This window comes from Prinia subflava, chromosome 1, assembly GCF_021018805.1.
Source record: "Prinia subflava isolate CZ2003 ecotype Zambia chromosome 1, Cam_Psub_1.2, whole genome shotgun sequence".
NCBI lineage: Eukaryota > Metazoa > Chordata > Aves > Passeriformes > Cisticolidae > Prinia > Prinia subflava.
Genome location: NC_086247.1, coordinates 5,304,493 through 5,319,110, shown reverse-complemented (window position 1 = coordinate 5,319,110; position 14,618 = coordinate 5,304,493). Strand labels below are relative to the sequence as shown.

The window sequence follows — 14,618 nt, the reverse complement described above, 5'->3', positions numbered from 1 at the left end:
AGCCTCACAAGCCTTCTCAAGTTCCATCCATGGAAGTGTCTAGGGCCAGGTTGGACAGAGCTTGGAGCAGCCTGGTCTAGTGGAAGGTGGAAGTAAATGGTCTTTAAGGTTTCTTCTAACCCTAACCACTCTTTGATGCTATGATTCCCTGAGATGTGCTACAGCTCCCCTTTTTATGGGTATCAAGAGCTAAAAGCTCTGCCTCCCCGTTATAACACACTCCTGCTCCAGTTTCTGTCAGCCTCAATGTACTCATAGGCACTTTTCTGATTCCCATGGCAGGAAAATTCCCGTACAAAGCCTTTCTCTGGCAATCTTACCCTTGGTCCTGGAAATCCTGGTTGTCCTGGAGGACCAGGAGGTCCAACTTGCCCAGTGTCTCCTGGAGGCCCATGGGGACCCATCAGTCCTGGATGGCCCTTGTGACCAGGTATCCCAGGATCACCTGCAGGACCCTTTTCTCCTCGAGGGCCTTTTTCACCTTTGATGCCAGGCTCGCCCTAAGTGAAAAGAGGGACATTACCACTAAGAGACAAACTTCTGATTTCCAAACACAGAGAAACACTCACAGCTGAGCTGGCACAGTTGCTGAGTACAACATCTGGTGCACTACAAATGATCCACAAATTATTAGTGACAAAGAAAGATTAAAGAGAGACATGGGAGACTGGCAAGCACTGGCTTCAGTTTTAAATGACCTCTGCCCCCAGCCCCTAACTCAAAATAGCTCTTTTTATTTCAACATAATGAAATAATGTTCTCCAACTTACCCTCTCTCCTTTGGAGCCAATGGCACCCTGTTTCCCTGGTGCGCCCTGCAACAAAATGAAGGTAAATAAAAAAGAACCATGCATAATAACAGTAAATAATGACACATATGCCTTTGATTGAGCAATAATTCCTGCAACCCAAGGAAAATTTATTTCCCTGACAGCCCCACAATGTTTTCCTGAGAGCTTTCTCTTTTGCTCCCAATTAGCAACAATTAAAGAAAAAAAAAAAAAGAAAAAAGAAAAAAAAAAAAAGAAGGAAAAAAAAAAGAAAAAAGAAAAAGGCATGACAAGCAGGTTGAGCAGGGTGATTCTCCCCCTTCACTCCCCTTTGGTGAGACTCCCACCTGAGTGTTGTGTCCAGTTCTAGTGCGAGAATATAAACAAGGACATGAACCTGTTAGAGAAAGTTCAGTTCAGCCTGAAGAACAGAAGGTGCTGGAGGAACCTTAGAAGCTTCTCCTTTGCCTTTATTTCCCTTCCAGTACTAAAAGGAGGTTTATAAGAAAAATGGAAGAGAACTTTTTTGTCAGAGTATCACTACCTTTTTGTAGTGATAGGACAAGAGGTAAATGGCTTCACAATCAGAGAGTGTGATATTTGGTAGAAATTTTTCACTCTGAGGGTGGTGGAACAGGTTGTCCAGAGAAGTTGTGAATGTCCCATCCCTGGAACTGTTCAAGGTCAGGTTGAATGGGGTTGTGAGCAACCTGGTCTAGTGGAAGGTGTCTCTGCCTCTAGTAGGGTGGTTGGAAATAGATTTAAGATCCCTTCTAACCCAAACCATTCTGTGAAAAAAAAACAGTTTACTGAAACCCTGGTAGCATCCTTGATGATTTTTTCCCCCGTGACACCAGCTATATATTGAAACAACTGGGAGTATTACTTACCTCTTTCCCAGGAGGTCCTTTGTCACCTGGTTCTCCCTAAGACATACAGAAAGTGGATTTAGCATCACACTGGAGGAGTTGGAATAAAGACTCTACCTAATAACCATAAGTCTTGCTTTGTGTTAACAACACAAGTTTTTTTCTACACAGTAGCAGGTTTGCATGATTTATCCTTGTCCTTCTGCTATTGGTTATTCCTGGATAGACACATCCTACTATTTGGAAAGCATTTTTTAGTGAATTTGTATCCTATGTAAACATAAATAACATGAAGTAATTTCTAACAAACCAGCTGACAGCAAATGTTTCACTGAAAGTGTGTTCCTGCCTTCAAAACATTTTGTTTCTTTTTCTTACCAACAAATTCTAAAGCTTCATACACTTTGTATGGTCTTGTTTAACTAAAGGAGCACCAGCATTATACCCATAAGAGTCTGAAGATGTAAATGAAGTAAATTTTGTAGGAAGAAGTACCATCTTGTATTACACCAGCTGGAAAAACACATACAGAGACAGCTGATAAAGGAATTTTAACCTAAGTGCTCACCTTTCAGAACTGAATAAATAATCATAATTTGAATAAGCATTCTCATAGAATTTATATATAGGTTACATTTAAATAAATTTTTCTGTGTTTATAACATGATAATTAGACAATACAGTTTCCATTTTAGTATTTCAATGAAAAAAATCACTGCAGTCTTGAACTGCAGATAAAGAAAATTAACATTAAACTAATTGTTGCTGAAATTCTGGCCACTTTCCCATATCAGTGTATAGAAAAAAACAATCTTTTAAGTCTGTTTGCAGCCAACACACATGATCATATCTATAACACGCATGCAGGTGGTATTTTCCCCAGGAAACATAACATCTTCAGCTGTGTTAGCATCCATACACGTATCCATGGGAAATGGAACTAATCAGAGATGTGTGATCCAAATTAGGCTGCATTAAACTCATTCAAGTTTTCCTAAGGGCCACTTCAGTTTTAAATGGCCACCATGTTTGCTGGTTAAAATTAAGTGTCCAGAGAAATATTTCTTTCTCCTCTTTTCATTCAAAAGCTCCCTTTCAAATTATAAAATAAAATATTGAAAAAATACAGAAGGAAAGAAGAACCATCCCGTGGAAGATTCAGCTCTGCTAGAGACATACAAAAATCTTTTAAATCTCATTTTTTGTCACAACAAATCTAGAAACAATAATAATAAAAAAAAAAAGTTACCTAGCTTTCACTTTTCCCATCCTTCCAGTGGAATTTAACATTTTTTACTCAACTTGAAAGGTCTAAGGATACTGGATTCTGGCACTATGATATTGTCATGGATATAGTATTATAGTATATATTATTTACTATTTTAGATCACTTTGGGAGATACATTAATGCTTTAATTGCAATGTACCTCTGTTGCTGGCAACAAAGGAATTTCCCTCAGAACAGCAAATATCAGAAATACCTGTATTATCATCAGCACCCACAATTTCCCTATTTAGTCCATCTAGGTTCATGTAAAGGTATAGTTTGAGAATTTATATACCCCATACCTCTATTAAGAAGACTATTGAAGCAGTCTGATTAATGCACCCCTCATCAGGGCTGACTGGCAGGTCCCAGCTCCATACATGAGATTATGGTTGCTCATCCATATGAAAAATGCTATTTTTGCAGTCCAGTTTCCTTCGGAAGTAAAATGATATGGCTTCTGCATTTGTCAGGTCTCATGCTTCTGCTTTTTTTTTTTACCTAACTGAAGATGACCATGTCCCATCTTCCTGTCTAACACTTAAAAGCAGGTAAAGAGAATTATCTAATCCATTCCCAGACATACTTACAGGTGGTCCTCGGGGTCCTATAAAGCCAGGGAGTCCAGGGCTGCCCGTCTCTCCTTTATTTCCTTTGGGACCCTTAGGACAGAAGTGAGACAGACACTAGCAGCCCTTTCCCAACACCTCTTTCCCAAAGCATTCATTTACAGATATACTGGAACTGGGAAATTTCACTTTAGCAGCAGGACTCCCAAAACTGACAAGGAAGAACAAAGTATTTTAGAAAAGTGGTTGCAGGCACTGTGGTTGCCTTATTAATAAGCTATGCAGGGTCCCTGGGGGAAAATGGAAAGGAAAGGACGATTATGGCAGGGCGGGAGGTGTGTGACATGGTTGTTGTGGTGTCACATGGTTGTTGTGGTGTCACATGGTTGTTGTGGTGTCACATGGTTTATAAGGGGGCGTTGAGAGTGGAAATGCTGTGATGGGTGGTGACAGGGAAACAGTGCACGTGGTCATACTGATCAAATCCAAGAATACACTCAATAGACCGCTACAGGGCTTCTCCTTTGCCTTTATTTCCAGATTAAATGTATAAAATGTCTGTTTTTCACTTATATCTTGTGATATTCTGTCAAACTGTCTCTTCTTCCTTGCAGATCAGGACAGTTGAAATGACAGCTGATGATACAGAACTGTTTCATGCATGCTTCTGATGTGGTTTTAACTCTTAGTTTAACCTTTATTTTCAGAACTTTGTCCCCTACTTTTTCAGTTCAGAACATAGTCCTTTTTCTTGTTAGAGTAAAACTCATGCAAAGTGAGCACCAATGAGCCTGACAGGCACAAAGCACATGGATTTGGGATGTGCAACTTGCTCTGGAGACTTCAGGGGCTGGACTGTGTTGCTGTGTGTGGGCTTAGGCATGAGCAAGTGTGAGCTGTGATGGGCACTGTCAAACAGCAAATGCAAAAGGAGAAGACTCCTGGCAGGTTTTACCTTGTGATTACAAGTCAGCAGTGGTGAAAGTGGAAAAAAAAATCATTGTTATTGCCATGATAACCTTCGTCACCTTCCTTTTTATTCAAAACAGAAATATAAAATATTGGCTTGTCACAACAGACTGTGAAGGAAATCAGTGCATTTCAAAATAAATGGATTTATGTACAGCACAAGGAGACACTTCCCATAATAACCTTTATGAAGAGGATTCATTTTAATGACAGAGAAAGATAATGATGCGATGACTGTCTGTTCTGCTGACCAACACTCTCATTGCTTCCCCTTCCTCATCCATCTGACTTTATCCTTTTTCAATCTCCTATGTTATTTTTGGACTCTAAATCCTCTGGAGCAGAGGCTGCTCTGGTGCTGTTTGTGCAGGAAGCTGCCTGGTGAGTCCCTGGGTCACATCAGATAGTCCCTGGGTCACATCAGATAGGTACTGTGATAACACTATGATGATTAAAATGATAATCCCCAGTTGACATTCACGAGGCATCCCAAAGCCACAGAGACCTGATGAAGACCCAGAAGGTAAAAAAAGCAGTGATAGGAATTGGGAACAGGGGTGAGTGTAACGAAAAGAAGAAAAGAAGAAAAAAATGAAAAAAAAGAAAAAGAGAAAAGAAGGCAATAGCAAGGATCCATTGGACAAGAAGCAATGGCAGCAGTGCCATGAAGGTAAGAAGAGCTTATGTCAAGGACAAAAAGCCTGTAGCACATATTTTTTGATGCAGACAGGCTCTCAGACTGCACCACCCCATCCCACATCCCCACAGAAAGGTGGTATTTGCTTCTCTGAGACATCCCTGCAGATGCTAGATCAGGGCACAAGTCTGTGGCGAGGCTGGGGTGGCTTTGTGACTTTTTGCAAGGGTCAGAAAGAGTAAAGTCCTTCTGCAGCTTTTCACATTCCTACTCCTCTGCTTTTCTTCCCCTATTAATCCAGCAGTCCAGCAAGCTGTACTGTCTCCATGGGCAAAGAGAGAGAAGAGCCCTGCATTGTGATAGATGCTGCTGGGCACAAGAGAATATTTGCATAGATTTGCCGAATTCTGGACGATTTTCAGCAGCAGAACAGAAGGAAAAAACACAAAAACACAACAAAACCACCAGCTCCTCACTGTCCTTCTTACAGCTCTTCATTTCCAAGCTGTTCTTCCCCACAGGATGGCCTCAGGGGAGTTTTATTATGCTTCCTGATCCTGGTTTACTGCCCGCTGTCTGCTCTTCCCTCAAGTGCCTGTGAGGATTTTTCTGCTGCCACTATTCCTCAATGGCAGCCTGCCAACTCCCCGAGGCCCTCTCCTTCCTCGTGACAACTCTCTGCTGGCTGCACGCTCTCTGCTTGGCAAAATTAAATCTACGGGTGAAGATGAGGTATGCCAATCTTTTTTCCCTGCTAGGCAATCAATCATTTCCATTTGCTGGGAACACTTAACTTTCACAGGGAAAAGTGATGACCCAGCTAGCATCTCAATTCCAGTAACGTAGCCAAACCCCCTTCAAAGTTGTGGCCAGCCAATGATTTTCAGATCACCCATCTTCAGATATGGAAACCTCAGGGATAGTAACCAGCTACACATAATCCTCTCCACCTACACTTCATCAGTCACCTCTCCTGGCTGCAGGAGTTTCACTTTGTGGTACTTACTGGGATACCTGCTGGGCCAGGTTCTCCTGCAGATCCAGGCACTCCATTCTTGCCCTGTGTCAAAAGAAAAAAGGTTAGTGATATAATGCATGCTAAAACTAGAAATATCCAGCTATGCCTACACCAGCAGGGATTTCTGTAGCATTGTTCAGTCTCCTCTCCTGACAGACTGTGAAGTATCTTATTTCCAAATGACCTCACAGCTTCTGCATCCCTGATTGCATGGCTGATCTCAGGAAAAAAATTGAGATGTGGACCTAAATCCACAGGCCTGAGGATGACCAAACCAGCACTTCTCCTTCTCCTTTCCTTCACTCTTGTCCTTATTATATGCAGCATCCTTCTGGATGGATGGAGGCACCTCCTCTGGCTGCTCCAAGCATACAAGACTCTTTAATCATCTTAGGCTTCCACTATTTTGGGGAATGGAAAGAAACACTTGTTCTAAAATTTTGAAGCATTTGATACTCACCTGACATCAGACAACTCAGAGTGAGCCAAAACATCCTTTAAAAGGACCTGTTCCTCACTGTTCCTTAAGAAAGCAGCTGAGGTGACCATCTGCAAAGTTTGGTGAGATGAAGGTTTACACTCTTCTTCTCTCAACTCACCATGCAGAGGTGTTTTTCCCTGAACTGGGGTTGACCATGAAGACCAGCCCTTGTACTGTCAATATTCAAAATTATGCCTCACACTCACTTTTAGATAAAAAACAAAGAAGAAGAACAAGAGGAACTGATACTTGGCCCTCCACTATACAAAATCCCAAATATCTATTCTGCAAATAATATGGCCTGGATATGGCCTGATAGTTTCTATCTCTTCAAATATTTTTACTCACTGCTAGTGTTGTGCAGGGGCATGACATGATAGTGAGTGATGCTAGCAGTACAGGAATAATGAGATAAATTATGAGGTAGACACAGGAGGTCTCCTTATGTTCCTACAGTCTTATCTAAACCCCAACCCCCCAGCTTGGAGGGACCTCCTGCTCCAGCTCCTAGCATTGCTGAGTCAGTATTTTCTTCCCCCATCATGTTGTAGAATCTGTTTTACTAGCAGGTACCAAGAAGGGAAGGAGCTCACTCATTGCAACACACTAAAGATGTGCTTTGGTTCAGCAACAGAGATATCAATTCAGATTTCATAAGGATTAATTTCTAAGACCAAATTTTAAACTTTTTGAAATTAATAAAAGTAATTTCTGAGCCATCAAAAATTAGATCTTTTGAAATGTCAACTAGATTTCTATTTCTCCACTGAAGCTGTAATAAAATAGTATTAAAATAGTACAGGTGAATAGTATCACAACTGGACCCCACAAAACTCAGCCTGGACACCCACAGTGAGTGTCTGCCTTTGAAAACTGAGATCATGTGAGAAGTGAGTAGGATGCTAGAGGCAGGACTGAAATATGAGTATTTCTGACTCTGCAGTCCTGACAGAATCCATTGAACTCTTCTTCCCACTGAGTCAGCAACCATAGGTCCCTTGCACTATTATAAATCTTCATCAGTTTCTAGCAATATCATTCTTATTTGTCTTTCTGAAAGGCAAAGTGTTTTAATCAAACATTGTCTGAATCTTCCTAAACTCTCTTCCTTCAAGCCAGAGTTCTGGACTGCTGAACATTACCACCACACACGATGCCCCATCCCAGGAAGTTTTTGAGGCTGAGCTGGATGGGGGTCTGAGCAAGCTGGTCTAGTGGGTGGCATCCCTTTCCAAGGCAAGAAGTTAGAACTGCATTATCTTTAATGTTCCTTCTAATCCAAACCATTCTGTGAACTATTATGTACCTCCAGAAATGGCTTGTCAGGAAAGAAAACTCACCGGCTGCCCTCGGAGTCCTCGAGGACCCTGTGGTCCTATGGGACCAGGATCACCCTGAGAGGAAGAAAAGTATTCTGGTGAGTGAAAAAGATCTGACATGGAGACAAGTGAACAAACATTTTAAAATATTCCTGCTAAATTACACTGTTCACATATTAGGGGAAACAGGATTAAAGGAGTCTCACTGCTCCCTTTCAGTTATTTATGAGAAAGACCAAACCTTTGAATTTTAAACACCTACCACTAAATGCAGCCTGATTGCAGGCAGAAACAATTTCTATCAGGTTATTATCAGATTATCTTAAAGCTGTATTTCTTAGGAACAGAGATTTCTGATATTTCTCAAGAAATGACAAGTCTGTTCTCTCTCCAGGGAGGCTTCAGAGCTGCTTCCATCTTCTCTGAGGGGTTCCTTTTGGTGTGCCTTACATTTTGCTTTGTAGGGTACCATTTACAACACACCAGTTCGCAGTGACACAGGGGGTTGCAAAAGAGAAGCCACTTCTCCAGGTCCCACGGCAGTGGCACATCAGCTGCTCAGAACATTGCTCAGCAGCTGCTGCAGGATCCCACGTCAGCTGCGCCCTCCCAGGACTTTGTTATGGGACTGCACTTGACACTAATCATGCCAGAGGAACTGCTTGTACCATCTTTCCTTCCTCTGAGCAGCAGAAACTTATTCCACAGGTATTCCACAGACTTGAGTGGAGTGACATACTCAGTCAGGTACAGCTGTGGCAGGGGAAGCGTGACAGAGCCTGGCCTGGTGGGACCCGCAGAGCAAAGCACTGCTCAGAGGTGGGTGCCAGAAGACAGGTCCATGGCTACCAAGCACAGCCTGGGTTTCACACAATGCTGCTTTCTCTGCTTATCCAAAGATATATCTGACATTTTATTGCCAGCAGCTGAGCGGTGACAAAGGCCCTCTAATTCTTTGTTTCCCCTAATGATCTCTGCACAAATCATTCCCTGCAGTAATTCACCCTTTATTGAAGTTTCTGCAGCTCTTTCAGGTCAGGGTCACTCTGATTTAAAATTTTCATTTGTCAGGGAGAAGGAGATTCATTTTTGCTCAAAATGATGCACTTACATCCTTCCCTGGTGGCCCCTCACGACCAGCAGGGCCCGTCACACCTGGCTCCCCCTGCAATTCAGCAAAAAGGGAAGAGAGATCAGCTCAAGGTCAAATTCGGACCAGTATCACCACTGTAAGTGGTGTGGGGTTTCTGCAATGTGTGACTGAGCTCAGTGAAAACTTTTTTTAAAGCCAGCAAGAGCCTTTTCATCTTATATGACATGCAGCTTATAAAAATAACTCAGAAACATCTCCTGTAAGTGAAGCACAAGGCAGTGCTCTGCTTTCCAGCAAATTATTTGCTACTGCTACTGAAGGCACTGAAAACCACCAACACATTGATGATACAGAAGATATCATAATGAGGAAGAGATGAGGATCTCCAGCACTGATTTTTCACATAAGTTTCTGCAAGCAGAGAATTTTATTTCCCTGTAAAAAAAGCAGAATTAGGTGGGAGAACATTCAGTTTTGTATTCTCCCTTTTGCACCAAGGAGCTCCAAACAGAGTGGAGAACAACTTTTCATGCAGGACTTGAGGTTTTGGTTTTATGACCCACAGGCAACCAAGTCAAAGGGAGATTTCTGTTCACTTTTCTGTAAGTTTTATTCTTGAACTTATTTTGCACTTCTTCAGCATTTGTGGAAAAGAGCAAGTACTTGTCCAACAAGAGCAGTAGGGTTCCTCACTTTGCCAGCACATTTACCAGAAGAATGTGGAAGCATCCTTGAGACTTTCTCACAAAGGACTATCTCAAAGAGAGCATCAAAGGATTAATTTCTATCAGCTGCCTCACCTTCCCCAGAATCACAAGTTCAGCAGAGGGAATGGAGACAGCTGCTGTAATTTTTGTGCCATAGGTGTGGCCCATGGAATCATAGTTGAAAACCCACATGAAACACTGCCCTCATTTTTACCTTTTGCCTCAGAAAGGGCAACTTCAATTCTCACAATCTTTCTCCAAAAGATTGTGCATGAGGTACCTGTTACTTACCCGGGGACCTGGGGGACCTGTGTCTCCTCTCTGTCCTTTGAAACCCTACACAAGGGAACAAAATCAATAATTACCCATCACCCTGATGCAAGAAACACTAAGAAAACTCTAGCTTGAAAGTTTATTTAATAATCTTTCCAGTTTTGCCCAAAGTTAATAGGGACTGGTCAGCATGGAGCAGCTGTGTCCCAGGGGGTAATTAGGCAGGGCCACATCACAGGAAAAGCTTTGCATAGCTCCTTAAGCTGTAAAACCAAGGCTGTGGGCTGTGTATCCCTGGTGTGTCCAGCCAATGTATCATTTAACCCCAAACTTTACTGTCCCCACTCTTTCAGAGGATGTGTAAGAGAACACAAGGGCTACAGCTGTGACTTTTGGTGGAGGAGTGTCAAGAGGTTTACATGCTTTAATTTCTAGGTAAGGGATTTACTCTTCTCCACATTTGAAGGATTCAGAAATGTCTGTGTTCTGGTTTTTTGCTTATTTATGTATTTTATTTAGTCACAATGCCACGATTATATGGTTATATGTTTGCATCAGTAAAGAACCTCATTTGCCCAAGAAATGTTCCCTGATACAGCACAGGGGCTGAGTGGGTGGGACCCTTCAGAGCAGCACCCACCGGCAATCCTCGGGCGCCCTCCCGGCCTGGGAGCCCTTGTTCTCCAGGCTTTCCCTGTGGGAAACAATAATGCTCGTGTTAGAGAGAGCCCCAGGTCCATCTCACTGCTGTTGAAAACTTCCCACTCCTCTCCCTTAGAAAACTGTGAGTGCCCAGAGTTTGTGCAGCAGAGTCTGAGCTTGCAAGGAGAACAGCAGTGACAGACATTCCCAAACACGCCTGCACTGTCACCTGCACTCTGAGGTCCTGGGGCATTGTACAGCTCTGGACTGGTGCATGTTGGCAGTGTCAGAGCTGCACCAATACCTAATCTGCACATGCAAAATGAGCATCTGCACATAGAAATGGGGTGGTTTGGTGCAAACACAATCTGCAGCTGCTGTGACAAGCACTCCTCTACTCAGCAGTTGTCCTAATGCCTGGGAACTTGGCTGTTCCCAGAACCACTGAGTCCCATTTGACAAGTCACAGAAAGAGGCTGGCAATGCCTGATGCTTGAAGCACACTCTTCATGTAACACACACAGTTGCAAGAAATAACATTCACTGCCAAATTTACTAACATTGCCTTTTAGCTGACAACTTCAGCTTTTTTCCCTCAGCAAATGCAAGTATAGACTAAGTAGAGAAAATCAAATATAAACCCTCTAATTCTGGGCAACAGAATTGTCTCAGAGCAATCCAGAAAAAAGCTTCTTTAAAGACTCCTCCTCTAAACTTTTTATGCCCCATAAACTTCTATCAAAAGGATGGATCACTAGGTTTAATGTTCCAAGACAACCTTCTTTCTTTGCAGTGTTTAAGACAGCTGTAAAAGTGGAGTCACTAAGTTTTAGTGTATTTATGGTAGTTGTAAAAGTAAAAGAACCCAGTTTCTTTTCAAGATTGCTTGTGTGTCATGCCTATAAATCGCTCAAGACAATGCAATCCTCTGGTGTTAAAAACAGATGTGCAAACAGGCTCCTTGTTCCCCCTAAGGAGACAATAGACAGGCAGCTCCAAAAACAACAACTGGATGCAGCTTCTGATTGCCTGAGCAAAACAGTTTTAAATTACATTACCGGCTCCCCCAGAGATCCTGGTTTGCCATCTTTGCCATCACTGCCAGCAATGCCCTGTTAAATGAAATGCAAAACAGGGTAAAAGGAATCAATAAGGAAGATTGGTGGGGTTTTTTTCAGTGTGAAAACTCTGCTCATCATTACATGCTTATGTTTGCCTAAATCTCCAAAATCCTCCCTACTTCTATGGCTCAGTCATAAACCTCTCCCTGCCACACCCCTGTGACAGCATAACCTCTCTCCCTTTCCAATATGGCAACATTTCCCTTTCTAGCAAGGTGAGCACTCCAACAACCTTGAATTAAGAGTCTAAAAGCAACTGTTATAAATCATTATAATGCCATTACCTTCATTCAGGTAGGCTACTTTACAGTAGAATTATCTCTGGCACTATCCTCATGACAGATTAAAAACTCCCAAAATGCTGTACTGTTAAATTTTCCAGAAGAGTCTATGCCCAAGGTGCACTTGAACCTGAGTCAGAGCAAAGGAATCATTTTGACTGTGAATTCAGATAGTCAGTGTCACAGCCTCTGAATCCTTGTGCCCTTACATTAGAGTTATAAGTTGATTTCTGAGCTCTGTGTAAAAGTATTTCTTCCAATGGGAAGACACATAAGGAACAGTCCTGATTCACATTGTTATTAACATTTTGCTTTAAAGTGATCAAACACAGCATCCACAGTGTCCTGGAACAAGGACATTGCATCAGCAAGACACTGCTACAGACCCCACATGGCTGTCAGTGCACCTCAGAAGTGTCACCTCTTTGCTTTACATACCTATGTGTGCATGAATAATTTAATGTACTGAATTAGGAGGAGATTAATCACACTCACTGGAAGTCCAGGCAGCCCTGGTGGGCCCTGTGGACCTGGTGGACCATCTTTGCCCTGGAAAGAAAGAACAAACACTGAGGGTCAGGCAAGCTCCTCAGAGGCTTCTGTCAGATGAAGATTTATCCCATGTAGAGTCTGCCACGGGACTTGTGAGAAGGTGGGCTTGTAGCCCCTGTCACACAGTCTATGAGGTTTCCTTGAACTCCTTCTAGTTTGCAAAGGATGGCTCAATTTTCACTTAGAAAAAGTCAGTATTATCTATGAGTTTTTACAAATAAAGAAAACTCTGAAATCACTGGTATTTTTTTTCCTGAAATTTAATTATATTGAATATTTCATCCTTAACTTCTGGATGAAGTGTCCTGCCAGGAAGCAGATGTATATGGTATACCTTTTAAATCAGTAGTTACAAGAAGTGCCTTGCTGACCGTGCCAAGAAATCCCCTTATTCCACAGGACTGGACAATATAATCCCAAGTCTTTCACAGTGCCACAACCCTATCATCCATTTGAAATGGAATTTCAGCCAGCCTGTCCATCTTGTCTCTGGCCTCTGAGAATTCTCACTAATTTCATAATCAGCCATCAGAAGGACCATCACTGTTTACTGATGATGAAGTTCAGTTTGTGAAATGGCTTTGCAGAAGGCACCTTGCCCCTTAGGAAACCTCCCTCTAGAAATTCATCATGGAATTACTGTCTTAAACTCTTCCAGCTCAATGGAGGTATTCTTCAGGGAAGGTTCATTTTTAACTTTTCAAAGTGATGTTATCATCATTCATATTACCTGTCTCTCCCAGGGTTTTATGATATATTACCATAAGGTAGCATCTTAAAATCCTTCAAATGAAACAGCAGTGCCAACATTTTTCATGGTCTTCTCAAAGTTTTTACCTATACTGGTATTTTTGGTGGTGTCAGGAAATAGTGCCAGCATCTCAGCAATCTGTGCTGTGATATTCTTCAACAGGTTGCTGGTTATATTTTGATAATCCCCACACAGGGTTCAGATATTAGTCTTAGCTGATGAAGCATCCTAACAGACTTAGAAATCCTGTTCTGGAGGCTAAGAGATGTTAAAAGCAAGGACAGACAGATGAGGTACAAAAACCTCCACTGAGGTCCCATAAGCTGGACTATCCTCTGGCTAACTTGGAATTTCATTTGGTGAGTAAAAAAATGCTAAAACAGTAATCTGTGGGTATTTGTGGAGGTTCTACTTGCAGGCTGTATATTTGGGGAGCTTTCAAAGGACATTACATGGATGCCAGTTCAGCTTTACTTTACAGACCTAAACCTAGGTGAAGGCAGCACTCAAGCACAGAGCTTAGAGCTTACCATATCCCCTGGGTTTCCTGTTGGTCCTATTGGTCCTGGTGCCCCATCTGATCCCTAAACAAAATAAAGTAGAAACAACCTGAATGATTAATGCATATTATATGTTTGTCAACACATTCCCTACCACAGCTGGCAGCTCTGGGGCTTTCTTTAATCACTCAGCTCAACATTCATTCCATTTCTTCATTCATCACTGAAGAGCAGTGCCAACCTCTGCACTCAATCAGCCTCCAAAGCCAGAAATAGTCAGATATTTGAGTTTAGTCTTGGCTCTTCCTTCTGAAAGCAGGGGACAAATAGGAAAAAGCCAATCATGACAAAAATAACACTGAAGAACAGCAATTATGGGAGAACAGAAATTATGAAGCACACTCTGTGGCAGGCAAACTCCTGGAGCCACAAGTCAACACAGACAGAGAAAAGTCAGCAAAAGCTGAAGAACAAAACTGTCTAGGGGACATCACATTTTGCTCTGTTTTGACAGGCTCAGTTTTACTTTGCACTTTTCCTTTGGCTGTTCAGGAGGTCTCATAGGACAATTTTAAGTGTTTTAATCCCACTGGTACAGCTCTGTAGTTGTAGAACTATTAGGTTAATAGAGACACAGCAAATGTGTCTGTTATTAACTTCTCCTAAAATAATGCTCATGGGAGCTCAAATGACCCACAAAGCAAGTCCTTGTGTTGTCCCAGCAGCAAAGCATCCAGCGTCCTTTAGGCACTGCTACCATCTGAATATGGAATTTTAATTTAACCCCCCTTTTCTGATA

General features: G+C 42.1%; 1 protein-coding gene across 1 annotated transcript in view; it reads right to left on the bottom strand.

Annotated features, from left to right (window-relative positions):
* Positions 1–14,618, bottom strand: part of COL22A1 (collagen type XXII alpha 1 chain) — a 220,451-nt gene that overhangs the window by 28,209 nt on the left and 177,624 nt on the right. Inside the window, exons 48-59 of the mRNA XM_063408152.1 lie at positions 13,850–13,903; positions 12,512–12,565; positions 11,673–11,726; positions 10,613–10,666; positions 9,991–10,035; positions 9,011–9,064; positions 7,921–7,974; positions 6,088–6,141; positions 3,497–3,568; positions 1,661–1,696; positions 771–815; positions 321–500 (exon numbers count right to left, since the gene is read on the bottom strand). Of these exons, the coding sequence (XP_063264222.1) occupies positions 321–500; positions 771–815; positions 1,661–1,696; positions 3,497–3,568; positions 6,088–6,141; positions 7,921–7,974; positions 9,011–9,064; positions 9,991–10,035; positions 10,613–10,666; positions 11,673–11,726; positions 12,512–12,565; positions 13,850–13,903 (756 nt within the window). The remainder of the gene's footprint in view (positions 1–320; positions 501–770; positions 816–1,660; positions 1,697–3,496; positions 3,569–6,087; positions 6,142–7,920; positions 7,975–9,010; positions 9,065–9,990; positions 10,036–10,612; positions 10,667–11,672; positions 11,727–12,511; positions 12,566–13,849; positions 13,904–14,618) is intronic.